General features: G+C 36.9%; 2 protein-coding genes across 4 annotated transcripts in view; one reads left to right on the forward strand and one right to left on the reverse strand.

Annotated features, from left to right (window-relative positions):
- GLIPR2 (GLI pathogenesis related 2) overlaps positions 1-14656 on the reverse strand; it is a 60023-nt gene extending 45367 nt beyond the window's left edge. Inside the window, exons 1-5 of one of the 3 annotated variants that reach the window (XM_088150150.1) lie at positions 14442-14656; positions 11063-11180; positions 10692-10862; positions 8499-8677; positions 1200-1449 (exon numbers count right to left, since the gene is read on the reverse strand). In XM_088150150.1, the coding sequence (XP_088006276.1) occupies positions 1200-1212 (13 nt within the window). In that variant the 5' untranslated portion in view covers positions 1213-1449; positions 8499-8677; positions 10692-10862; positions 11063-11180; positions 14442-14656. Of the gene's footprint in view, positions 1-1199; positions 1450-8498; positions 10863-11062; positions 11181-14441 lie in introns of all 3 variants that reach the window. The other 2 variants (XM_088150151.1, XM_088150149.1) reach the window with 2 other exon arrangements.
- Positions 14657-15513: 857 nt separating this feature from the next.
- The window catches only part of LOC112541974 (zona pellucida-binding protein 1-like), a 36388-nt gene continuing 31281 nt past the window's right edge, over positions 15514-20620 (forward strand). Inside the window, exon 1 of the mRNA XM_025173542.2 lies at positions 15514-18444. Coding sequence (XP_025029310.2) covers positions 18384-18444 — 61 coding nt within the window. The 5' untranslated portion in view covers positions 15514-18383. The remainder of the gene's footprint in view (positions 18445-20620) is intronic.

Genomic DNA, 20620 nt, shown 5'->3' on the forward strand with positions numbered 1-20620 from the left:
GATTGACACCTTTATTACTGATAGGGATTTTGAAAGCATCATAATTAAAGTTTAAGAGCTATTCCCAGGCCTGGGGTTAATGTGTTTGTTATGTATGTGTGGGGGCCCTGTTGTTCTTGCACTGTTTATTGTTCTAGCTATTTTGGTCCAGGCTGCCTGTATGTGTGCATTTTAATTATTTTGTTTTGATTTGGGGGGGCAGGATTTTGTTATCTACCCAGAGTCTTCTGGAATGGATGGCCGTATCAAATCTAATTAACTGAAATTAGAATTTGTTATTATTGTATCTGTCATGCTGAAGAAACCAGCAGCAATATATTGCTACTTTAACAAAATTTTAAAGCCTTACCAGAAATTAAGTGGCAATCACACATAGCCCAAAATGGGGTTAGGACTTCTATCTTCAGGGAATGAAATATATTTTGTACTGCAAGTCTAATCCAAGGCAACTTTAGCCACCAAAACAAAGGGTAATGTTCAATTCAGAGCAGCTTCTACCAAAATTACATTGTTTTCAGAATCATAAATCTCAAGAGGTCTGTAAAGTTCCCTCCTACATGATTTTTAGAGGATCCTTAAAGACAGTTTTATTTCACTGGGCCTTGAACCCTAACTAAATTTTATTGGTGTCCCATCTTGGGGGAGGCCTAATTTATTATTCCTATTGAGTTTAATAATTTTGATTTATTTGTATCATTGCTTTTATAGCTTTGACTCAGTTGGATGGGCTATAAAAACTGCAAAATAAATATGTAAACTATAAACTATAAAAACAATGTTAAAGGTTACCATTTGTTGAAGCAACATAATCAGAGAAAAGAATGTTTTGCTTTCTCTTAGCCTAGCCAGAACAGCTGCTAATTCTAAGAACCAACAACATACCAAACAAGCATCTGAACTGACAGATATTCTTACGCTACTCATTATATCTCTTACAGCATTAATCACATCTTTCTACAACAGTATTTAACTCAAAATTAAGTATGTGCCCCTCAGAAAAACTGGGTGGGAGGGTGGTAGGATCCTGAAAATCATCTTTTAAATTACTTACTGTGTTCTTTGCTACAAAGAAACTCCTTCTAGTCTAATGGTGTAGATAAGGTTGAATGAATAATCTTTAAAATGCAAAGTACCTATCAAGATATGGGACAAAACAAACAAAAGTTTATGAACAATGTAAAATATAATTGTTTACCAACCTGATTTTCCCATAGTTATGTTCTTGATTTAAAGAAGCTTCTTCTTCTTTAAATGCTCCCTTTTGTTAGAAACTGGTTGCAATTTCCTGGTAGCGTTCTGAGCTTCTTGACTGCATGAAATAGACTGTGCATAATAAAGTGCAATCATCCATTCACAGTGCTCAAATAGCCTAATGATGCCATATAAGGAATAAAGATTTTTTTTCTTCTTCTAAACTTGAAGCCTCCTTGTAATCAAAGATTCTTTATCCTGCAACACAGCAACACAAGAAAATACTGAATGATTTCACATACCAGCGAAAGCAAGAGGAAACTGGGGAGAAAGTATATTAAAGTAAAATATGCTAGGAACGTTATAGTATTCAGTAATATATATTTTAGCAAGAACAGGATTCTCCAGATGAGTTGAGTCTCTTCGATGCTACAGTCTTGAATAAAGTATTACTGTGTGTGCACTACTGGTCTAAGTTGCCACAAATTGAATTTTTAACAATGTAAAGCTTGTTTAAATGTAATAAAAATATAATTTCAGACTATCTAGAAATATCATCAACAGTGTTTGTCCCTGATGGCTTATTCTCACAAGAAAATTAAAGTATGCGGGCCAATTTTTATTCCACATAAATATATTTCTGATCAGGTTACAAAGCATTGCTTTGATTAATTCTTAAATTTAATAGAGCTCATACAGGCAAAATATCCAGTGGGCTTTGTCTTACTTATATCAGAGATCACTGTTACTACCTTGATGATGTAACCAAGTGAATAGGTTTAGGGCTCATCCTCACATCCTGCCAAACACAGCATCTCACTTACTGTCTCTCTTGCAGTCCAAGCCTAAATAAATGTAGAAGGCTTGCTCAGCCATGAGAGCAGCTCAAATTATATCAACATAATTTCCTGCCAATTCAAGGATAGGAGATATAGACATTAAAACAGCCATGAAGAAATGCCCCTAGTCAAGTACAAAGTAAGAGCCCAAGAACAGTTTTACCTTGTTTAAAACTCAACCTAATTGCAACTCTGTCCGGGTGCTTTTAAGTTGCTAAACAATTTATACATTTTTTTCTCTTTTGCAGAGAGTGTCATATTAGCCAAATATAAGATATCTGGGAGCTTTATATTGTGTGGTAACCACATATTGAGACAGATTGTTAGAGATATTAAATTTCTGAGCACCATCTCTGCAGTTCTAAACTATTGATACAGAATCTTTCTTTGTGACTTGTCCCTCTTTCCAACTTCTATATGTAGGGGTTTTTTTCAAATATTCCTTAAACTTTCTATACAGCCATATTTACTACTTCTGCGTGTCTCCATTTTTTCTCCTGTTTTCCAATACACTTTTCCTATCCATCATTGCTTTGAGTTTATTAAAATCTACATTTTGGTTATTCAAGATATGCATTTAACTATACTCAGCTACACTGTGTACTGCATTAGACATTTTATTTCAATGTTTCTGCTATTTCCATTACCTTGACTAAGTCTCATCCTCATGTTCCATTTACTGCAGCACAAGAAAGCCTTGTTAAACATTTTCCATTTTAAGGGACACATCCTCATATCACCTTCATTTCATCCCCAGCCTGCTGAGGAGGCAGCCTAGAATGATCCAGTATGGAAGTGGAGTTTCCCTTCTACACATGAAACAAAATTTGCCATATGGATGAATTAGGATGCCTCAGTGATATGCCTGGACCTGACATGGTCAGGGCCAGCAATCTGCTCAACTCCTGTTGGCCACCTAAGTCTGCTGCAGGCAAGGTAATTCTACTGCCATTTTTTTTGGCTACAAGAGAGACATTTCTGATCTCCACAGCTTCTCTTCCTGTCTTCTTTTCAAAGGGAATGTTATCCTTCAGGCATCCCAAAATAGGGTTGAATTTCCCTATTCCCTCAGAATTTCTACATCTCTGAAAATCATGCATTCCTAAGAAAGGCATTCTTGTGAAAAAGATGTAAAGATATGGAGTATGTTTTTTTTTTTCATTTGAAAAGGTCTCACAATCTTTTAGAAGACCAATAGTTCTATTGATTTTTTCCCCCTTCCCTGTGATGTGGGTGGGACATCTTCTATAATGGGGGCATCCTGTTTTCTCGTGTTGCACTTGTGTTTTTGGATTGCTTGGATTTGCAACTTTTTAGGTTGGTTAGGGAGTGTGAAAATGTTTTAGATTTTTCTCACATTCACACTCTTTCATACACACAAATTTTCCCTTTGCTCCCTTGAGTGGTTTACAAATACATTTCAGTGGGTGGTTTACAATGTAATTAGTATCCATCTTAGTTTTATATTCTACTGGAATCTCAGAGAAAAAGCAAGAGTTTCAGCTCAGAGGGAAGAAAAATATCATGTAAGAATGAGGGAGGAAGGAAGGAAACTGTAGTCAGATAATGAGAATTTGGGGTAAAGAAATAAAATGGGAAGGACAGAAATGAGGCACAGAAACAAAACCCAACATTATTCTGCTAATTAAATCAACTGCAGTAAAAGGTGTGCTTGTTTTGCCATGTTTACTGTTCTCCCATTCAAGGTTTGGTAAAATGCTTCCTTGGAGGTAAAAGTAAATAATTGCCTTGAATGCCACTAGGCAAACAACAAGACTTGTGAAGTTCTCTCAAAGTAAACAAAAAGGGGAAAAATGAGGGGGGAAAGGAGGCCAGGGCAATCCTTCAAGACAATTAAAACTTCTTTTTTCTATGAAATCTTTCCCTATCTTCCTCCCTCCCTCTTCCAAAGTTGTGGATAAGACGTTTTAAAGGACTTTGGAAGAAGACCTAGTGTGTGTGTGCGTGCATGTATAAATAAAAGAGCCAATGGGGTACAATGGTTAAAGGAGTGGACTAGGAGCATGGAAGCCAGCTGAGTAATTTTGAGTCAGTCACGTTCAGCCCTAGATCAAAAAACTTCTATCTCCTGACCCATACTGGACCAAAATGGTAGATTAAAGTCCATAACTTTCCTTTTTAATATAATTTTTATTGAATTTTTATTACAGTAGTAAAAACTAATACAAACTAAACTTAAAGAGAAAAGAATAGGAAAAAAAGAATAAAAAGTGCAGGAAAAACAAAAAAGAATAAATAAAAAGAAATATATAAAGAAGTGACTTCCAGCCTTTATCACAACACGTATAAACGAATTTAATAACTCTTCACCCATCCACCTCCCATCTATGAGGTTACACATACCTCTTCATCCCTTATCCCATTCCTTACCTATAAGCACATCCATAAAACATCAACTTTTCAATCCTGGTGTTAGCAAAAATCCATAAAGGGTTGCCAGAACTTTGCAAAAAAAGTCTTAATTTAACCTTGATCAAATAAACCAACTTTATATTCCTTCTTTTTACTAAGTCTTAATCTTTAATTCAATCAAAAATTGTTATAGGATTTGATTTCTCTAAAATTCTTCTTTATCCCATCCCACAGATTTCTTCAAGGCTTTAACAAGACTCTTTTGTAGATCCAATAAGAAAACATTTTTCAGGTCATTCTCTTTATCATTTGTATTTCCCTTTTAATTTTTAAAACTTCAGTCAGTTTCTTTTGTATATCCAGCAAAGCATCCTTTTCCAAATCATCCTTTTGGTCTGTCATTTGTAGTTCCACTTTTGGTACTCTCTCTGCCTTGTCTGATAAAATTTGTTCTACATCAGTCATTCCTTCATTAACATATTTTAGACATAGTCTATCCATAGAAGCAGACATCATTACTGACAGTGGTGACATTGTAGTTATTAATTTTTGGCATCGTTCTTCAAAGATCTCCTTTAATATTTTCAATGTTATAATGTTTTGTGTCATTTTGTAAGTCCCAATATTAACTGGCATGAAGAATAGGCTTGTATTTTTTTTCCTTCTGCTTAGAATCTGTAGTCCCCTTTAGTGTCTAGTTTCTAAAATCATCACTTAACTTTGTTATGGCTTACAATAGCCAGGGTAGACAAAATAAGTCTGTTTCCCATGAGAAGCTGTTTATTTTTTACAATTAATTCCAAAGTCTTACAGTAAAAATCAATATTCCAAATTTATCTGGACCCTTAATCCATTTATAACTTTCTTAGATCAAAATCTTATTTAGGTTTTTGCTGTTTATTTCAAATTCTTTAACTTCTTAAGCTTATAATTATTTTTCTTTTGTTCAGAGTTGAAGATAAATTCACTCAATGAAGACTTTTCAAACTTGTCACTCTGAAGACCTCTAATAGCTTTAAGATGCTTAACAGGCAATTTCCAAAAGTGAGGTTTGCAAACCTAGTGTCCTTTAAAAGGCTCTGCCATGGTTGCAAACAAGATGTCTGGTCCCATCGTCCTCGACACTCAAACATGCAGAAAACCACTATCCTGTGGTCTCCTCATGAGAAGCAGCCATCCAGAGCATATGTGGGTGATCTCTAACCCTAACCCTAACCCTGGGAGATCCTATCAGTCTCAAAGAATATTGATAGTCCTAAGGGGAAAAAAAGCCCTGTTTTCCAACTGTTGTTCATAGGATGTTTCAAGCAAGTATGCCTGTGCTTTTCTTTTGAGCTGTGTTTGTGTTTTTGTTTCCTCCATATATAGGAGACTTGATAGTGCTGGCAAAACAAACAAACAAATCCAAATTTAAAAAATGACCCCAAACCCCTCCCTGCCATGTTTTGGACAGTGGTTGGTACTTGTTTTTCCCCCAAATAGGTGACAGTATGTCAGGTTCAGCCCAAAGAACTCCCCGAGACAGTGCAGATACATTTCTGTTGCGTTTATTAGCTTCTACCTCAAGACAGAAATCTCTCCAGACTGAATCTAACTTCCCAAGCCAGCAAGCCAAAACACTGTGAATTCCTTAGGGTGGTGCCAGCCTCATCTTCTTAAACTTCCCACACTCCTGTTGAGGGCTAAGGGAATGCTTATCTCCTCGAGCACGGCCTTCATCCAACCATTCCTTCACACGGTAGATGGGAGGGGAAAGAACATCAGAGAATCTACTCATCACTTACTTGAAGCTGTTCCACATTAAATTTTTTCTGATATAAGCATCTTTTGTATGATTTTGATAATTATTTTTAAGCCTTTGTAATGAATTTCTCTCACACAGACACACAGGTCATCTTTATAACATCTTTTCTTATCTATATATCACATATTTATTTAAAATTCAATCAATATTTTATAGTATACAGTATATACTTTAATAATTCTCAACTCATTTCAAAACTCCAATCAGCTTCTCTCAAAATTTGAAAATCTTTAAGACGCTTCTTATAGTGATCTAACTTTGGAAACTTCTAGAGGATTTTGTTGTGTTAAAACAAAGCAATTTAAACTACATGACAGAGTAACTACGCAGTACACTTTAAAAACATACTTTTCTAGGTATAAGTCTCAACTTATATCTAGAATAATAAGCAAATAAATAAAGTAAACAAATAAATAATGAAGAAAAGAAATAAATAAATAAGTTTATTTCATGCATTTAAACGCTTCCCAACTCAAACAACTGTATGACTAACCCACATACAATAAAATAAACATTAACAAAAGGAATAACACACATCATTAAAAAAATAACTCAGCATATAAAATAGTGTACTGAATGAGATAATTAAAACAACCCAAAGGGGGCCCCATTCAGCTAGACCCAAATGCCCGGGGGGCGGGGGAAGCCAGGTCTTAACTGCTTTTCTAAAGGCAAGCAGGGTTGGGACCTGTCTGGTATCGGGGAGGCAATGACTCCAGCAAATAAGGGCAACTACTGAAATTGAAAACTGGTCAGAATAAGTTCTCACATGTAGATTGTTCAGGACCTTCCATCTGCTAGTGTCCCTAAAATGTTCTTTATTTGCCCATGCTGATACTTATCCTCAGATCCTTAGAAACTGAGTAACTCCAATACATAAAAATAGGGGTAAGACCAACCTGGCTAATTACCCTCCAATTAGGTTGCTCAGTGTAATTGGTAAATTATATACAAAACACTTTTTCCAAAAACTTGAAGAAGTCATCTTCTGACTTTTTGCAGATACTCTGCACCATCTGTCAACAAAATGTGCTTGTACTCTCTTTGCTACCTTTATAGATATGAAGACAGTTTTCAACTCAATTCCCTGGAAGAGATTATGGCAAAAACTGGCAGCTTCTTCTACTGATCTTCTTCACTTAATAATAATGTTGCAGGGAAACTGACCATACCTTCTTTTATGTATTTATTATTTATATTTAAAGGCTGCCCAACTCCATAAGAATCTGAGAGGCTTATGGCATTAAAAACAGTAAACAATAGCAATAAAAACACAGAGCATGAACCTCCAGAAAAAATACATACTTAATCAAATAAAATTCTCAGGAACTCAGCACCCAACCTAACCCAAGGCCTGCAAAAACAGCCAGATTTTCAGTGACTTCTTGAACATCAAGGATGGAAGCTATATGAATCTTAAGAAGGCAGGCACTGCAACAGAGAAAGCACACTGCCATCATTTAATCAAAGGGGCCTGGAGCTCGCCTGCTCTCCGTAGGATAGACAAAAACTATCAGAGATAGGCCATCCCTCAAGTATCTAGGCCTTGTGCCATAAAGAGCTTAATAGGTGGTAACCAGCACTTTGAACTCCACCTAGAAGCCAACTGGCAACCAGTGCAGCTCATGAAGCAGTGGTGTTTTTTACAAGTCCACCAGGTGTGATAAAATGACCCTTCATGTTTTCCACATTTCCAACATAAAGTTGAAGTACTTTTATACATCCTAGGTAATTTTTCTGGTATCATATACCAACAATACATCATTCTGTAAAAGTTCTCTTTTAAGTTATAATGTAATGTAAATTTCAGTCCTTTCAACCACCACTTCTCCCATTGGTCCATCTGTATACTATAGCCTGGTTCACGATTATGACATTGCAGCAAGCCATGGTCACATGTTCGCAATTTCTGATGTTCAATGCCAGCTTCCCACAAGCGAAGTCAATGGGGAAGCTGACAGGAAGTTGGAAGCCGCAGTCATGTGAGGTCCTTGCTTAATGACCCACATGGTCCTTGCTTAATGACAGCAACTAGGACTACCAGAATTTCTGTTGCTAAACAATGTGATGTGACATTGTGCTTTATAACCGCATTACTTAGCGATGGAAATTCCAGCCCCAATTGCCATCGTAACCCAAGGACCACCTGTATTGATTCCAGCAAACATAAGGTTTAGTGAAACACTGGGCTAATTTCCAAACTCTGTGCATTGCCAGTATTCCCACTGTTTGCAAAACCTAAGCCCAGCCAGTTGCTCGGAACCCCCAGGAGTAGTAAATTGTGAACATACCTCTACATTAATATGTTATGGGTTAACCTGCCATCATCAGGTGGGAGGGGGATTAACTTTCAATTTGTGCTGGCCAATGAGATTCCCATCTTAGTTCTCTTTTAAGGGCCTCTGTTCCAGGGTCCTTTCCACTTACTTGCTCTCACCATGGATCTGACCCAACGTCTCAAATGTCAATACTGTCAAGAAAGTTATGGTTAAAGTAATTTATAAAATTGCATATATTAAGATAAGACATTACTGTCAGCCCCTTTAGACCAGATCAGAAAATCAACTCCACAGGAAGATCAGAACTCCACTTTATTGAGATTGGCTATAATGATTAATAATATTATTGATGTCTCTTAACTGTGGTTTTTAACATTTGGATTTTATTATTGTTTTTATTGTAAGCTGCCTAGAGTCACTTTATTGTGAGATAGGTAGCTATATAAATGTGATAAATAATAGAACATTGCAAGTCTAATTGTGCTGTACCTGCCCTCCTTATATTTCAGTGAATCAGGGAGGAGTTTGCCTGAGCCACTTCCAAATATTATCTTGTTTCCCAGAACTTAAAGAATGTTTCACCCTGCTTTACCTAGGTAATGCTTTTTGCATATTTCCCTCTGTCACTTCCCTTACTCTCTGCACATATTAACCTTAATTTTCCTCTTATTTTCCCTTAATTTTCCAGTTGTATGAGGAACAGGACTGGGAATCAGGAATCTGTTATTTTTGCCCAGACCCACTTCTGCCACACTAGAGAAATCTGGACTCTTCCCCTGCCCTGGCCAAGTGATTCAGGCTAGAGTCACTGCTCCTTTAAACCAATTAGTAACATACACTGTCTTGTAGAGAGCAGTTACTGGCCAACTACTGTCCAGCAAATGTTTGTTCTACTGCCTCAGCCCAAGCCTTTGGTTGTAGGCTTTCTTCATCAAAATTTCTCACCACATTCAAGAAGAATTTCCTTCTTTGTCAGCAAAGATTTCTCCATATTTGTCAAGGTCAAGACAATTTTTATATGCTAAATGAGGAGAAGCAGAAAAGTGTAGAGGAAAAACTGCACCCAACACAAAACAAAATAAAGTATACCTGGCTATCCTTTCCTACAAGATGGAAGGGAAAGAAAATGTACAGTGATTCAGAAAAGTATTATACAAACAGAGAAACAGATATATATTTAGCAAAATTAGGCAATTACTACAGTTTACCCAGAATTTGCCTCTTAAAAGAAGTATTTGTCTTTTCATAATTTAAAGTAATTATGTAAAGTAGCAATTACTTCTATACATATTATGTGAACCATCTTCTGGAGCAGCAATCCATTTCCAGAAGTGACATGTGGATACTTCTAGGGTTTACCAGTTAAGAAACAACTGAAAGTCAGTTTGGTGCAATGGTTAAGGTGCTGGCCTAGAGACCAGGAGACTGTGAGTTCTAGGGCTCCCTTGGGAATGAAAACCAACCTTTGTACCAGTCATTCTCTCTTAGCTCAACCTACCTCACAGAGTTGCTGTTGTGTGGAACATAGGAGGCAGGAGTACCAGGTATATTTGCCAACTTGAGTTATATATAAAAAAAGTGGGATTAAAAAAAAAAACATGAAGACAAATCCCATTTTTTTTTCTCTTCAATTATTTGCTCCTGCCCCAGTGCTTCTACCACTCAAAACTTGGGATATAGTGTTTCTGTGTAGAGGGAGGATGGGTAGATATTTTTTGCAATCACCCAGAAACTAACTAAAATATATTTACAGAAGTACTTTTTACATTTGCATTTAAGCTTACAATAACCAAAAACCTGAAACACAGTTTCATATCTCTATGGTGAGATGGGCAGCTATATAAATTAATTTAATAAATAAACATGTGTGTGTGCACGCATCAGAAACAGAGAGAGAGAAGTGACAGTTATTGAGCAGAAGGCAAAACCTCTCTAACAGCCACCCATTATGTTTTTGCTGGCTTCTGTTGTAAAGGTTAATATTCTCCCTAATTGGGTTGCTCTGTTTCTGTTACTCTATCTCTCTTCTTCACTCTTTGGTTTCTTGGATTCTTCTTCTTTGGTCTCCTTCTTTCCTTCCACATCTCAGCACCAACAGTTCTTTCTTTTAAAAAGAGCCAATCCTTCTCTCTCTCCCTCTATTCCAAGCCCCACCCACTTTTCTCATTTTACATTCCATGTCTATGCTTCCCTCATTTCTTTTACCTTCTCTGAACTGCTTGCAAGTGGGAGACGTGAGAGGAAGACAGCCACACACGTGAAAGGGAGAATTAAAACCATGATGCCAGGAATAGTCCCTCTACAGTATCATATTTCTCTAATACAGCTCCTTTGTACACTCTCATTATTATCGCTCCTCCCTTTCTCCAGGGCCACCTGTAAGTAATGCAAAGAGAGAAAAATGAGTCAAATCCCTGAAGAAGACCAGCATTTCCTTTCCTCTTAATCACAAAACTTCTCCATCATATTCAGAGGAGGCATTTATCTATCCTGAGGTGGCATATATTATGACAGGATAGAAGAACTGTTATCCCACCATACTCCTTCCTTTAGCTACATATGCAAAATTGACTTACTTGAGGAAGAGAGAAGAACCTTGGACAAGCTGTCTAGAAATGAATACTTCATGATATTACAGAAGGGGCATCCAATCATTTTCAGGCTGAGGACTCCACTTTGCCTTTGAGTGATGAGCTGAAGCCATAATTAGGCAGGTCCAGAATGAAATAATAGATGTGATTAGGACAAAAATTAAATTTTATTTAATGTTAGTTAATTAAAATATAATTAAAATTGAATCAAGCATATTTAGAATGATTGTTCCCCTATATTCTGTTACATTAAAATCATAATTTAGTAGCAGCCTTTGGGGGAACTCTGTGGGCCGCACCCAAGGCTTTAGGGAAGGGGATCTCAGGTTGTGCCCTCAGTATTATGTCCAATAATATAACTGTCACCTTTAAACAAGGCAGGAATGTGTGCAAAGCATAGTTTTGAATTTTTTTCCAAAACCCTAACAAAAGCTTCATTTTCGGTCATGTGATCAGAAGGGAGGCTGAAAAGGAATTAGCAACACTTTTTATTTTGAACATATTACAAAAAGTCTTTTTTCATTATTCTTATTATCCTTTATTAGCCTTTGCTTATTGATGGCACTGTCTCTATACATCAATACTACCATGTACTCTTTCTTGATGACTACTTCTATCTAATTGCTATATGTGACTTTAATATTCAATGTTCAGGCATACAGTCACATTCCCTTCTGCTAACTTCTATTTTTCCATCATTGGAATTGTTTGCAAACTGTGCTTTTAGTAGCTCCCCCCTTTTTAGGGGAGGGAGCACCTTGTGTCCTTTTCTTATTAGTTTCCTTGCCATAAAATCCTACTTCTGTGAGTTTATTAATATCTTTCTTGATGTCCAAAGTATATGTTTTATATTCACTGTAGTTTCTTGGTTTCAAAAATGCTATTTCAAGCTACTTCCATCTGCCTGCTAAGCATTTCCTATTAAGATAATCAAAGATATCCAATTCCCATATACCATTTTTCACCCTCTGAAAGAAAAAATTGTCAGCAAGACTAAAAGTTCCTGAAAGAACTATGCTTGGCAGAATTTGTAATTAAACTCACCTCTCACTATTACTACTTCATGGCTGTTTGAAAAATCTGAAATTTGCTTGTGGAATACCTTTTCCTTTTTGGGTGGTTGACAATAGACATTGGCAACAGTACTGTTTTTATTTCTCCTTCCACTTACTTTAACCCAAATGCTCTCTACTGCATCAACAGGTTCATTCCTATAGATTTCTGAGCAGATGAGGATATTTTTAACATATAGTGCAATTTCACTTTCCTTTTGGTTGCTTCTATTTCTCATGAACAGGATTATCCTTCAATTGTATTCCAATAATGAACTCCAGTTAACCTATTAATCATGTTCGTTATCCTGTATTAAATATTCAGCCTCAAGTCTTTTATTTTTCATTCTCTGTTATTAATATATAGATTGTGAATTCAACAGTGAATTTTATAAGCCAATTTTTTTCCTGAATTTCAGGTGAATGCCTTAATGGGCCCCACTACAGGTATTTTTCACTTCCTTGTGCAGTGTCCAAGTCCTAATTTGTAGTTTTCAACCACCATAGGATTTTAGCTTAAAGCTTGCCATGTTTGAGAAAAATCCCTTTCCTCCCTCAATACTATTTGTTTATTCCACTGTATATCACCATAATTCAATCAAGACCCATGGCAGTTAATAATAATTGCTGAGAATCTATTTCAATTGCAACAGGATATAAATGCATTAAATAAATAAATAAATAAATAATTGCACAATAAAATGTCCACAGTAATTATATAAATAACATGTCCATAGTAAATTAATTTTTTTCAGTTAATGGGATATAACTCACTTCAGATCAATTCAACTCAACACATTGAACCTAGATAGAGTCATCTCAGTCTACAAGTGCTCAGCTCAGTTTTTAGCAACCCATCTTATGTAATATTTTGTCCAGAAAGTATAGATCATGATCCCCAAAACAAATTAATTCGCATGTGAAAATTTCCATAGCCAGTAATTCACACACAGTATTGTCATTTCAACTTCTCTTCCTTTGACTAAAAGAACAAATGAAAACATCACCTGAACTCCCTAGTTCTTGAGCTACAATTGATATTCTATCTGTCTTGAAGAGTGCCTCTTCCATTTTATGAAATTTCTAAGTTCCTCTAATAAGGAACCATTGTATTCTGGACAGAGCCTTATAAAATTATGTCAGATTTCAGGTTGTTCATAATGAGAGGGTCTGCTGTTTGAATATAACTGCCAGATATAACAATTTAGCATTTATTGGTCAGATCCTTGAATTTGGACCAAAAACATGCTGAAAAACATGAATGTCCCAAAGAGAACATATTACAAGCAACTGTAACTGTCCCAAAACTTTAAACTCCATTTCTCAATGGTTTTCATATTTCCATTTCTGTTATTGTTTTACAAGTAAGCCAGAACAATCCTATTTGTGGAGAATTTTAGATCCTACTTTCTGCTTTTTGTGTCAATATTTTATAAATTGCTTTGTAAACAGTTGTCAAAATCTATACATCTTGAAACTTTTAGAATACTGAAACTATTAAAGATAAAGTCACCTTGTCCTATTTATCATACTAGTTATCCAAGTAATTAATATAAGAAATGCAGAACCAAAGTCAATATCTGAACAATCCTCTGAAAAACATACAGATACCTAGTTAAAAATGCTCATTTAAGTGAATGGTAAATGTCAATTCTGTCTACTTCACTTTCCTAAGTAGTGGCCTTAGAAAACACTAATAATACTAATATTTTAATAATTGTAAAGCTATTTTATCAAGTGATATTTGGCAAGGAATTTTTCATACTAGGTAAGAGAATGTCCGACCCTGTTTAACTCTCTTCTTGTAAGTACTGCTTTCCTGCTTCATGTACAATTCTTTGTTATCCTTAGTGAATGTCTATAAAGTAGGTCAGTATTAAATCCTGTCACAGGTTCCCTTTTTTGAACTACCAATAACCAGATTAATCCAGACTCAATAGACACAAAACACTGGAAACTTGGATAACTATTTTCTATTTTAACTATTTTCTATAAGGTCTTTATACTATATTCTCTAAAGTCCAATTTCACTATATTTTCACATCGTTCTATTCTATATCTCTAATATATTTATTGCTGACTTCTGTATGTCTGTTATCTTAATCACTGTGTATATCTATTGTCACTTTGTAAAGAGCTGTACTCCTTTTTCTATAGACTTTGATCTTTTTTAATTTCTGTTTTCTATTTCTATTCTGTCAAAGTCTTTACTTTTTCTTTGCCTTTTCTGCTTTTTTGTTCCTGGCTGGACTTCTCTTTTCCTCTTACAAATCTTTGCTCCATCTGAGGGAAACAGCTTGAAGAACTTTTACCTTATGCCAGGTCTGAGTGAAGGAAAAAACGCCTCTCTCTCGCCAGTTTTCTCAGCTGCTGCATCCTTTACGGTTCCCTCTTTCTCAGCGGAGCTGTCTAGCCTTTAGTTTTACCCTTTACTTTGTCTCCTGGCCTTTGGCTCTGTTTATTTAGCCTATTCTTCATGAGGTCTGTGCCTGCAGAGCTCCCAAATAGCCATCTTGCTTTCCCTTCTCCCGCCTACTCTTTGATTGGCAGCTGTGTTTTCCTGACGAGGGGGAGGGCTAAGAAGGCAGCGGAAGGAAGGCGCACAGATGCTTATAATCTGCTCAGGCCTTCCGCAATTCTAAAGAATTGGAATTTGTAGTTGCAGGTTGTAGTTAGACAGATGTTATTATGTTTACCTGGCAGGGGAGATAACGATCACAGATTGCAGTGTATTATTCTGCTATTCAGTATTCCAGCCATTCACGCTTTCTCTTGAGCTATTTCGCTCCTTTTCACTTTATACCAACGATTTTCTTCCCACCAAAAGATGACAGCGTTTTTAGTCCTCAGTTTGAGATTTTTCCCTTAAGTATGTATTGCCTTTTCATTTCTTAACGTTTAGTGGGAGGAGAGGAAGTGAAGCCGCGTTAGTTTTGTTCATTTTCCAGGTATCAGTTGATGGGAATGTCACTAAGAAAATATATCTTCAGCTGGTCATATATATAACTGAGTAAGCATATTATTTCTGAAATCTGCAATGCGTCATTAGATGAGTGATTTATAGTTAGACTAGTAATGTGAATGATGGTCTAATTATTTTAATCAAAATCATAGTATGCTTTGTAGAATTGTGTTTCTTTCTTGTTTCATATTGTGTTAGTTGGAAGCCCATGTTTTATGAATAAAGTGTGCCACTTAAGGAAAAAAGCAATATACTTGAAGAGAGAAACCAGAAGCATATCACAAAAAACAGAAACTCTATATAAATTCATTACTTCCATCACAGAAGCTCAGCAGACTTCTCTTCAAATAGTTGGAACAGAAGAAAGAACTGGTAACACAGATTTCTTCACCTGTTGATTTTATACAACTGTTTAAAAGCTGTCTTTTTGCTGCATTTTTATTCCTTGTTATAATATACCTTTAATGGATGGGGTCCATAAGATCCACAGAACTATAAACTAGTCAATCATATTTTTACCTAGCATGTTGTATGAAAACAGCCCATGGGATTAGTTTATGGCTCAGTGGGTCATATGAACACAAAAAAATAAGATTAAATCAGTAAATCTTGATTTAATTAACCATAAGAGAATAGCAGTTTTGCAATATATAATCTAATTATAAGCAGAATTAAGCACAAGAAACTTAGTTGAATTAGAGGTCTTAAACTACACCTATTTTTACATAAGAAGATAGCTTTTAAACATTTCCAATGGAGAACTTCTGGCACTGCCAATGAAAACACTATGCATCTCTTACACTTCTTATAGTAGGAGTGGACAGCCCACCCAAGCTATGTCCTAGCTCCTATTTGTGATTTGCTGCCTCCCCAAAGCTATCCTGGGATGAGTGGGGCTGAAATGTTCAGTTCTGTTGTTTGAAGTGGGGGAGGGGTAAAAGTTTAAAATGGGTGCCATAAATGGGTGCAAAAAGGGCCTGTTCAGTCCAGTGATATAATGACTTCATTGGCCATGTCCTCTGCTGCCTACATATACATATAAAAACTCTAGCCCCCTCCCCCTCCCAGGCCAAGAAAAGTGGCCCACGTTTGCCTTAATAGATTTTCTTTGCTAAGAAAAAAAAAGACACCTGGGGAAGCCCAGAATAGTAAGCAACGAAAGAGAACACTGGCCACTCTTTTTACCACAGTTACAGATCTTTGAACTGCCCCAGGTCTGTGGCATGCCTTTTTTCCCTTGGAATTCATTAGTATTGTTTGATTATCAGACCTCAAGCTGAGAGGAGCCAATGTTTTCTTTGTCCCTAAATGATAAGTGAAACCCAACACAGATTATATACAAGTGGTCCTCAGTTAACAACCACTCATTCAGCAACTGTTCAAACTTACAACAGTGCTGAATGAGGTACTTATGACTGGTCCTTGAACTTCTAGCTGTGTCATGTGATCACAATCCAGGTGCTTGGCAACTGTCCCAGAATTCTGACCGTTGTAGCATCACAAGATCACAATTTGTGACCTGCCCTGGTGGCTTCCCACAAGCAAAGTCAATGGGGAAGCTGGCAGGAAGTTGGAAGTTGCAGTCATGTGACAACCTTGCCTAACGACTGTGGTGATTCGCTTGACAGGAACCGGGGACTACCGGAACTGCCATTGCTAAGCAGTATGGTCACGTGACATCGTGCTTTATGACCACATCACTTAGCAATGGAAATTCCAGCCCCAATTACCATCATTAGGTGAGGACTACCTGTATAACAAATATATTCAATCTTCTGAATATATTTTAACTATGTATGTAGTGGCTATAACTAAGGCCTAATTTTTAGGCTTGCTTTCATCTTTCACAACTCCTATTTGTAATCTTACAAATCTTACCCAGAAGGTAGGTGCTCATGGGTGTTCTAGGGAAACCAAGAGCTTTCCAGCTGCCTGCACAACTACCCTCATGCAGCTGGCAGACAGGCAAAACATTAAAACTGTAGGGAAGAAATGATGATACAGTCTCTGCCATGGCAGCTTATCCTACCACACCCCACATATTGCTATTTATTTTTGCTGTTATTGCCAAATACTGAGGGAGATCATTCTCTTCATGCTTAGAGGTTAGAGGCAGAATCCCTTTTAGACTTTCTTGGCCCTTCTGAATTAAAGTAGCTTGGAATGACAAAAATGACAAGCCCCGAGTCACCCAGTAAGCTCCATGGTCAAGTCGAGTCTCAGCCTTCCCAGTCCACGTCCATGTCCCTAACACAATACTGCATTAATTTCTTGAGGGAAGAGTAGGATGAAAATAAAACAGGTTTAAGCACCATCTTTGTAGGAAATATCAATGATCTTACAGCTCATAATAAATAGATATTATTGCTTTTTATTATTAGATGATGTTTGCTCACAAGTAAATGTTTTTAGCATCAGGGCAGGAGAGAGCATTATCTACAGTGTTCCTTTGAAGAGTTAAATTAATGTCAAATGTAAAACTTTGCAGATGATCACTTTTCATTTTTTTATTGCTCAAAATTGGCTGAGCTCTTCTCTTCTCTTCTCTTCTCTTCTCTTCTCTTCTCTTCTCTTCTCTTCTCTTCTCTTCTCTTCTCTTCTCTTCTCTGGTCTATCATATTAGAAAAATGCATGAGTACATTTTTCCTCTAGAATTTATTATTTTTCTCTCTAGTCCAGAGCATTGAGCCCCTAGACCCATTTTTAAAGCACTCAGAGTACTGTTTCTATATTTGATTGAAGATAATCTTCTTCCTTCCAATTTCTAATTCCAGAATTATCCTCTTCTCTCATTCTAACCAGAGTTTCCCATGTGTAATGTTGCATATTTAAAAAAAAAAACTCCTGGGTGGAAAAGATGCATCTTGATTAAGAAAACAGAAAGTCAGGAAAGGATTGTGTTCTCTACCTGCTTCTCTAGTCATAGGTTCTGTATCCCAGAGTAGTCAAATGTCTATGCATTTAACATATAAGTTGTTCATCATGGAAATAACAATTCATTCTTAGCCTCAGATCTATGGAACAAAAATATATTAATACTTTTCCATTAATTTGTGTTAATGGAAAAACAAAACCTTTAATTGGAGTAGGCCAATATAATGTAATTCACCAAACTTCTTCATTCTTTTCATTCATCTCTCAGAAATAAGCCTTAGTGGGATATTATTTGCATTATTTTTGTTAAATTGTATATAATCCTGTATCTCATGTGATTTTTCCTACTTCAGTTCCAGTATATGTTGTTATTGATTCAAAAAAAATAATTCTAAACTGTTTGACTGAAAAGCTATTAATGCAAAGAATCATTGATCCAAAATACCAATGGACTGGTCCCATAGGCCAAATAACTAAAGGTAATTATTGTTTTATTTGTAAACGAATAGTCCAACATTCTGCAGTCTGCAGGAAAACCAGTTAAACTATCCTCAAGAGGTAGCTATCCATTATCTTCTTAAAAATCTCCCAAGGTGAAAAACCCACAACTTGCTTAGGTAGGCAGTTTCACTGTACAGATCTTACTATTAGGAAGTTCAAGCAACATCTAGATATTTGGACCTTGCACCCATGTGGAACCTTGTCAAAAGCTTTGCTGATATTGAGGCAGATTATATCCACAGCATTCCATTCAGGTCAAACCTTGTCAAAGGATGAGACAAGGTTTGTTTCACTTGACCTGTTTTTGACAGAATGATGTCGGCTCTTAGCAATTGCAGCATTGTCTTCAATATATTTACAGCCTGCTTTATTAGCTGCTGCAACATCTTTCCCGGTATGAATGTTAATTTCACTGGTCAGTAATTACTGAAATCCTCTTTTTTTCCCTTTCTTAAGGGAGAAAGCACATTTGCTCTTCTTCAATACCATTCTACTTGCTAAGAAAACATAGGATTGCAATTATGATAGACATACATTGACATTATTGATTGCTAACACAGAAGAATGATAGAATTGAATCAATAACCAAAAAAGCACCCATGTAGTACATACTTTAACGGTTTGTAGGTCAAGGCCACACTGATTGGCATGAGTGGCAGCAAATCCCTGGGACTGGAATTTTCCATGTTTCCCTAGATTTAGGGAGAACTTTGGCAGGGGAGTCCTATATTCTTTTAAAATGCTATTACCTCTATTTTACGGCATGCATTGCAGTTTAGGAGTGTTTCCTGCCTCAAAATGACATATAGTGGGGCAAAAAAGTATTTAGTCAGCCACCAATTGTGCAAGTTCTCCCACTTAAAAAGATGAGAGAGGCCTGTAATTTTCATCATAGGTATACCTCAACTTTGAGAGACAAAATGGGGAAAAAAATCCAGAAAATCACATTGTCTGATTTTTAAAGAATTTATTTGCAAATCATGGTGGAAAATAAGTATTTGGTCACCTACAAACAAGCAAGATGTCTGGCTCTCACAGACCTGTAACTACTTCTTTAAGAGGCTCCTCTGTCCTCCACTCGTTACCTGTAGTAATGGCACCTGTTTGACCTTGTTATCAGTATAAAAGACACCTGTCACAACCTCAAACAGTCACACTCCAAACTCCACTATGGCTAAGAGCAAAGAGCTGTTGAAGGACACCAGAAACAAAATTTGTTTGGGAAGACTGAATCTGCAATAGGCAAGCAGCTTGGTGTGAAGAAATCAACTGTGGGAGCAATAATTAGAAAATGGAAGACATATAAGACCACTGATAATCTCCCTCGATCTGGGGCTCCATGCAAGATCTCACCCCGTGGGGTCAAAATGATCACAAGAACGGTGAGCAAAAATCCCAGAACCACACTGGGGGACCTAGTGAATGACCTGCAGAGAGCTGGGACCAAAGTAACAAAGGCTACCATCAGTAACACACTATGCCGCCAGGGACTCAAATCCTGCAGTGCCAGACATGTCCCCCTGCTTAAGCCAATACATGTCCGGGCCCGTCTGAAGTTTGCTAGAGAGCATTTGGATGATCCAGAAGAGGATTGGGAGAATGTCATATGGTCAGATGAAACCAAAGTAGAACATTTTGGTTTAAACTCAACTCGTGTTTGGAGGAGAGAGAATGCTGAGTTGCATCCAAAGAACACCATACCTACTGTGAAGCATGGGGGTGGAAACATCATGCTTTGGGGCTGTTTTTCTGCAAAGGGACCAGGACGACTGATCCGTGTAAAGGAAAGAATGAATGGGGCCATGTATGGTGAGATTTTGAGTGAACACCTCCTTCCATCAGCAAGGGCATTGAAGATGAAACGTGGCTGGGTCTTTCAGCATGACAATGATCCCAAACACACTGCCCGGGCAACGAAGGAGTGGCTTCGTAAGAAGCATTTCAAGGTCCTGGAGTGGCCTAGCCAGTCTCCAGATCTCAACCCCATGGAAAACCTTTGGAGGGAGTTGAAAGTCTGTGTTGCCCAGCGACAGCCCCAAAACATCACTGCTCTAGAGGAGATCTGCATGGAGGAATGGGCCAAAATACCAGCAACAGTGTGTGAAAACCTTGTGAAGACTTACAGAAAACATTTGACCTCTGTCATTGCCAACA

This window comes from Python bivittatus, unplaced genomic scaffold (genome assembly GCF_059951505.1).
Source record: "Python bivittatus isolate LINGU-HERP-01145 unplaced genomic scaffold, Pbiv_v1 ctg000610_np1212, whole genome shotgun sequence".
In the NCBI taxonomy this organism is placed as follows: Eukaryota; Metazoa; Chordata; class Lepidosauria; order Squamata; family Pythonidae; genus Python; species Python bivittatus.